The following is a 7500-nucleotide window of genomic DNA, read 5'->3' as shown; positions in this document are numbered from 1 at the left end:
TTTATTCCCTTTGAAATTATTACAGCTAATCTTTATTCCCTTTGAAATTATTACAGCTAATTTTTATTCCCTTTGTAATTATTACAGCTAATTTTTATTCCCTTTGAAATTATTACAGCTAATCTTTATTCCCTTTGAAATTATTACAGCTAATTTTTATTCCCTTTGTAATTATTACAGCTAATTTTTATTCCTTTTATAATTATTAAAGCTAATTTTTATTCCCTTTGTAATTATTACAGATAATTTTTATTCCTTTTATAATTATCAAAGCTAATTTTTATTCCCTTTGTAATTATTATGGCTAATTTTTATTCCCTTTGTAATTATTACAGCTAATTTCCATTCCCTTTGTAATTATTATGGCTAATTTTTATTCCCTTTGTAATTATTATGGCTAATTTTCATTCCTTTTATAATCATTAAAGCTAATTTTTTATTCCCGTTGTAATTATTACAGCTAACTTTTATTCCCTTTTTAATAATTATAGCTAATTTTCATTAATCCTACTTAAAACATAGATGCAACAACAGATAAAAACAATAACAATAACAATGCATCTCAGAGATTTTATTCATTCCCCGCTAATTTTCATTATTCCTTTTTTTAAAAGATGAATGCAACAACAAACATCAACAAACAACAAACAATAACAATGTATCCGATATTTTATTCATGTAAGTGATATTTAGCACAAGGCCACACTTATTCTATCTTAGTTCTCTTCCTCTTGTTTTATTAACGTTTTTAAAGTTCATATAGGAAATATCTATTTTAATATTGTTACTGTTCTTAAAATATTTTATTTTCCTTGTTTCCTATCTTCACTGGGCTATTTTCCCTGTTGAATCCACTTGGGTTTATAGCTTACTGCTTTTCCAACTAGGGTTGGAAAAGCAAGTAATAATAATAATAATAATAATAATAATAATAATAATAACAATCATAATCATAATATTAATAATAACAATAGTTATAATAATAATGATAATAATAATAATAATAATGATAATAATAAAAAATAATAACAATAATAATAATAATAATAATCATGATGATAATAATAATGATAATAATAATAGTTTAAATAATAATAATAATAATAATAATAGTTTAAATAATAATAATAATAATAATAATAATAATAATAATCATCATCATCACCATCATCATAATAATAATAATAATAATAATAATAATAATAATAATAATTTCTAACCAACTAAATCACGAGAGAAATCGCAACTACCAAATCCTCCTTTCCTCACCACCAGGTCTGGGGTTGCCTGACGGCCCTGATGTTCGTAGGGAGCTTTGCCCTTTGGGGCCTCGGAAGGGCGGAGTCCGAGATGGGAATGGAAGCGAAGACAACAACGTCGACGTCGTTGCGAACGAATCCTCAACAGTGGGAAAGGATGAAGAAGAAGAAGAGGCAGGCCAGTGTGTTTAAATACTTCATGATGGTGTTCAAGATTCTTGTGTTACAAAGTACGTCCCCTTGAGAGAGAGAGAGAGAGAGAGAGAGAGAGAGAGAGAGAGAGAGAGAGAGAGAGAGAGAGAGCTATTAATAAAGATACGATAAATTATAACATCAATGAAAAATTAGAAGTATTAATTATGTGTGAAAGGGAGGGAGAGAGAGAGAGAGAGAGAGAGAGAGAGAGAGAGAGAGAGAGAGAGATCTATTAATAAAGATACGATTAACATCAATGAGAAATTAGAAGTATTAATTGTGCGTGTGTGTGTGTTAGAGAGAGAGAGAGAGAGAGGAGAGAGAGAGAGAGAGAGAGAGAGAGAGAGAGAGAGCTATTAATAAAGATGCGATAAATTAACATCAATGAAAACTTAGAAGTATTAATTGAGAGAGAGAGAGAGAGAGAGAGAGAGAGAGAGAGAGAGAGAGAGAGAGAGAGAGAGATATTAATAAAGATGCGATAAATTAACATCAATGAAAAATTAGAAGTATTAATTATGTGAGAGAGAGAGAGAGAGAGAGAGAGAGAGAGAGAGAGAGAGAGAGAGAGAGAGAGAGAGAACTATTAAGAAAGAGACGATAAATCAACATCAATGAAAAATTCGAAGCATTAATTATGTGAGAGAGAGAGAGAGAGAGAGAGAGAGAGAGAGAGAGAGAGAGAGAGAGAGAATAAAGATACGATAAATTAACATCAATGAAAAATTAGAAGTATTAATTATGTGTGAGAGAGAGAGAGAGAGAGAGAGAGAGAGAGAGAGAGAGAGAGAGAGAGAGAGAGCTATTAATAAAGAGACGATAAATTAACCAATGAAAAATTAGAATGATTAATTATGTGTGAGAGAGAGAGAGAGAGAGAGAGAGAGAGAGAGAGAGAGAGAGAGAGAGAGAGGGTGGGTGGAGGGGGGGTGTTCTGCACCTTAATAACTGAAGTACAGTACTATTATCACTTGCTAAGGTACAACCCTAGTTGCAAAAACTGGGGGCTTGCTATAAACCTAGGGGCTCCAAAAGGGAAAAAAGTCCAATCAGGAAAATAAATATTGGAATAAATAAACTACATGAGAAGTAATGAATCATATGAAATAATTCAAGATAGCTAACAGCGTTAAAATAAACATGTCATATATATGAAGAAAGACTTATATTGAAGTAGTATATTGAAGGAGTATCATATTTTCATTTGACACAGATTCGAGTAAAATAGCATTGCGAATTATAAGAAAAACATTTTTTTTTTAAGATCACTAACAACGTTAAAATAGACATTTCATATATAATACATGGAGACATATTATAGTAGTATTTTCAAGGAGTACCATATTTTCATTTTGCAGATTCGAGTAAATGAGCATTGCAAATTATAAGAATTTTTTTTTTCTTTTTAATTTTAAGATCGCTAACAACGTCAAAACAGACATGTCATATATAATCTATGAAGAGGGAATTATATTATGGTAGTATTTTCAACGAGTATCATATTTTCATTTTGCACAGATTCGAGTAAAAGAGCATTGCGAATTACAAGAAAAACATTTTTATGTATTAGTTTACTGGCATTTCACACACAATCTATGCAATTCTCCTAAACGAATTCCAGTATCATTCTTAATCACGAGATACAAACTTGATGATCAGTGGAAAATATTTTCAATGATAAACTCAAATATTTATCAACTGCTCAAGTTAAATCAGGCATAAAATTCTGCCTTTTCCGAGACTAACTTTACCCTCTTCAAAATTGGTCTAACACTTCACGGGAAAATCCAATTTGAATCTTTCCGAGATTCAAGATCAAGTTCTTTTCCCGGCTAAGATTCAATATAAAATCATCCTTAACTTGTATCGCAATTCAATATTAAAGATAATGACACAACCTTTAGCATATGACTATAGTCCATTTCTTTTAGCGATGCATATTTGCACAGACTCGCAGCGGTGCCCTTTTAGCTCGGAAAAGTCTCCTGATCGCTGATTGGTTAGAATTATCTTGTCCAACCAATCAGCGAACCGGAAACTTTTCCGAGCTAAAAGGGCACCGCTGCGAGTCGGTGCAAATATGCATCGCTAAAAGAAATGGACTTATAGTGAGAGCCTATTGGAAACGTCCCTGGTTGGCAATCTGCTGGACGGGAGTTCAAGACCAGCTCAAACTCGATAGTTTTGCATGAGCCCGTGCTTGGCCAAGAGGACCAGGCAATCTACATGAACAATATGATCTTCGTATGTCACCAAACGTAGGTATGACGTTGACAACAGCATTAAACGATACAACCTTGACAACAGAATCCTTCGTAAATACAAACTGGGTTACAGCAATTAACCGTATTATGATCTTTATAATAACATCCAAAGTTCTTGTGGCCTTGATTAAAGTATATTTTAAGTTTAGCTTATTAACTGATGGCATGATCCAATGTGGGTATGATACTGATGCATGATCTAATGTGGGTATGATACTGATGCATAATCTAATGTGGGTATGACATTGATGGCATAATCTAATGTGGGTATGATACTGATGCATGATCTAATGTGGGTATGATACTGATGCATGATCTAATGTGGGTATGATACTGATGCATAATCTAATGTGGGTATGATACTGATGCATGATCTAATGTGGGTATGATACTGATGCATGATCTAATGTGGGTATGATACTGATGGCATAATCTAATGTGGGTATGATACTGATGCATGATCTAATGTGGGTATGATACTGATGCATAATCTAATGTGGGTATGATACTGATGCATGATCTAATGTGGGTATGATACTGATGCATGATCTAATGCAGGTATGATACTGATGCATAATCTAATGTGGGTATGATACTGATGCATGATCTAATGTGGGTATGATACTGATGCATAATCTAATGTGGGTATGATACTGATTCATAATCTAATGTGGGTATGATACTGATGCATGATCTAATGTGGGTATGATACTGATGCATAATCTAATGTGGGTATGATACTGATGCATGATCTAATGTGGGTATGATACTGATGGCATAATCTAATGTGGGTATGATACTGATGCATGATCTAATGTGGGTATGATACTGATAGCAAAATCTAATGTGGGTATGATACTGATGCATGATCTAATGTGGGTATGATACTGATGCATGATCTAATGTGGGTATGATACTGATGGCATAATCTAATGTGGGTATGATACTGATGCATGATCTAATGTGGGTATGATACTGATGCATGATCTAATGTGGGTATGATACTGATGGCATAATCTAATGTGGGTATGATATTGATGCATGATCTAATGTGGGTATGATACTGATGGCATAATCTAATGTGGGTATGATACTGATGGCATAATCTAATGTGGGTATGATACTGATGCATGATCTAATGTGGGTATGATACTGATGCATGATCTAATGTGGGTATGATACTGATGGCATAATCTAATGTGGGTATGATACTGATGCATGATCTAATGTGGGTATGATACTGATGGCATAATCTAATGTGGGTATGATACTGATGCATGATCTAATGTGGGTATGATACTGATGCATGATCTAATGTGGGTATGATACTGATGGCATAATCTAATGTGGGTATGATACTGATGCATGATCTAATGTGGGTATGATACTGATGCATGATCTAATGTGGGTATGATACTGATGGCATAATCTAATGTGGGTATGATACTGATGCATGATCTAATGTGGGTATGATACTGATGGCATAATCTAATGTGGGTATGATACTGATGCATGATCTAATGTGGGTATGATACTGATGGCATAATCTAATGTGGGTATGATACTGATGCATGATCTAATGTGGGTATGATACTGATGCATGATCTAATGTGGGTATGACAATGATGGCATAATTTACTGTCGGTATGACATTGATGGCATGATCTAATGTGGGTATGAAATTATCCTTGTGAGCTAAGGATAGGGGCTTTAGGGGAGCCTATAGGTTTATCTGCTGAGTCTTCAATTCCTTATCTTTTCCTTCTCAATGTTGTATTTCTATTTACAATTCTCTGTCTTTTCCTCCTCATTACTGTATTCATACTTCCAATTCTCTATCATTCCTGTAATTGTACATCGAATTCTGTCTCCCCGTCAATACATATCATAGTCATATCTCATGTTTACCAAGCAACCAGCAAAGGAAATAAAGTTGTTGAACTTTCAAAAGTCTGATGTGAGTTTCAAGGAGTTATGCTTCTTCAGATGTCTAGAATTCTTGGAATTTAGATAGCATGAATGCTCGTAAAAATAATATTAGTATTTCTTATATTTTAGCTAAATAATCCCCAAATTTTTTTTTCTCTCTCTCTCTAACCACATACGTAGTTTGTATTTGTATGTAGACAGGTAGATATTGCTCACAAATATACAAACATACACACATATGTATATAATATATAAAAATACATATTCATATATATCTGCATATATATACAGTATATATATATATATATATATATATATATATATATATACTCCCTTTCTAACAGGGGATAGTTTAACGAGATGAAAGCATTTATGTATCCCCATGATCAGCAAAGCTGTACTAGTCAGGGCCACCCATACAATGTTGGTTTGCAATGAGCTATCAGACAAAAATCCTCCACCATCACCATTCCACCTTGGCCAGCATAGTGATGAAAACTGGCCAAACCCCACACATGAGTAAGGACATGTCTGAGGCCTTTGTCGTACCGCTGACTAGAAACGGAGGTAATTGCTGCTGTTATTATATATACTGCACTTATACACACACACCCACGGCTACTCCACAGCTCTTATCTCATATCTGCTCTTTGATATGGTCACCTTGAATACTTTCACTTTCCTCTCGGTTAAATCAGTTGCTATGGTGACGGAATATCACCTACAGAGAAGCACAAATGTGTTCAGAAATAAAAGAAAATATCCACGTGTGCAAAAAAAATCTTGATCTTTTGTTTAGATTTTAAATGGAATATATTATTTTGGGTAACTTCAAAGTATCAATAGAACTGGGCACTAATTTGGATGTGGACCAGAAAAATATTTTTGGTTTGTGAAAATCTGGGTCCAAATTTTGCAAAATCTGGTTTCTAATCTTGAAAAACTTGGTTTCGAATCTTGAAAAATCTGGTTTCGAATCTTGAAAAATCTGGTTTCGAATTTTGAAAAATCTGGTTCCAAATTTTGGCAAAATCTGGCTCTGGATTTTGCATAATCGGGTTTCAAATTTTGAAAAAACCTGGTTCTAAATTTTGCAAAATCTGGCTCTGAATTTTGCAAAATATGGCTCCGAATTTTGAAAATCCCATTTTTCAATGATGAAATAGGATAAAATAAGTTTATAATAATACACAGGTGATGCCCATTATGCTCTATATGCTAAAAAAAGATTACAAAAACCATTTACTGAATTTTTCAAATATAAAATCTATTTTCTTAAATATAACAAAGCATATTTAATGATTATCCAGCTAAGATACAAGTATCGTTGCCCTACCTTTAACACAGACAAATTTATCAGAATTTTATCAAAATATTGATCATACCGACCAATGTGGTCGCTCATTGAATATTTGATAAACTAATTTCCCTGCAATGACGGTATTTAAATCAATGATAAGCCAGACCATTCATTGTTCATTGTTCAATGTATGTAACTTTCTATTAAAAACAAAAAACGGGAACACTGAATTTTTCTGATTGTCGAAACGAACATGCAGGTAAAATTCCGATGGACCTTTTCGTAACAAAAGTCCTCAGCATAGGCAACTACTTTGGATTGCCCAGACAGTCCTCAGCATAGACAATCAATTGGAATTGCACAGACAGTCCTCAGCATAAGCAATCAATTTGGATTCCACAGACAGTCCTCAGCATAGGCAATCACTTGGGATTGCCTAGACAGTCTTCAGCATAGGCAATCACTTACGATTGCCCAGACAGTCCTCAGCATAGGCAATCACTTGGGATTGCCAAGACAGTCTTCAGCATAGGCAATCACTTGGGATTGTACA

At 33.7% G+C, this 7500-nt stretch overlaps 1 protein-coding gene across 1 annotated transcript in view; it reads left to right on the top strand.

Annotated features, from left to right (window-relative positions):
• The window catches only part of LOC137617736 (glutamate receptor 1-like), a 111770-nt gene that overhangs the window by 68940 nt on the left and 35330 nt on the right, over positions 1-7500 (top strand). The window contains exon 11 of the mRNA XM_068347733.1: positions 1276-1489. Coding sequence (XP_068203834.1) covers positions 1276-1489 — 214 coding nt within the window. The remainder of the gene's footprint in view (positions 1-1275; positions 1490-7500) is intronic.

This window comes from Palaemon carinicauda, chromosome 23 (genome assembly GCF_036898095.1).
Source record: "Palaemon carinicauda isolate YSFRI2023 chromosome 23, ASM3689809v2, whole genome shotgun sequence".
NCBI lineage: Eukaryota > Metazoa > Arthropoda > Malacostraca > Decapoda > Palaemonidae > Palaemon > Palaemon carinicauda.
This window is presented reverse-complemented; position numbering and strand designations above follow the sequence as displayed.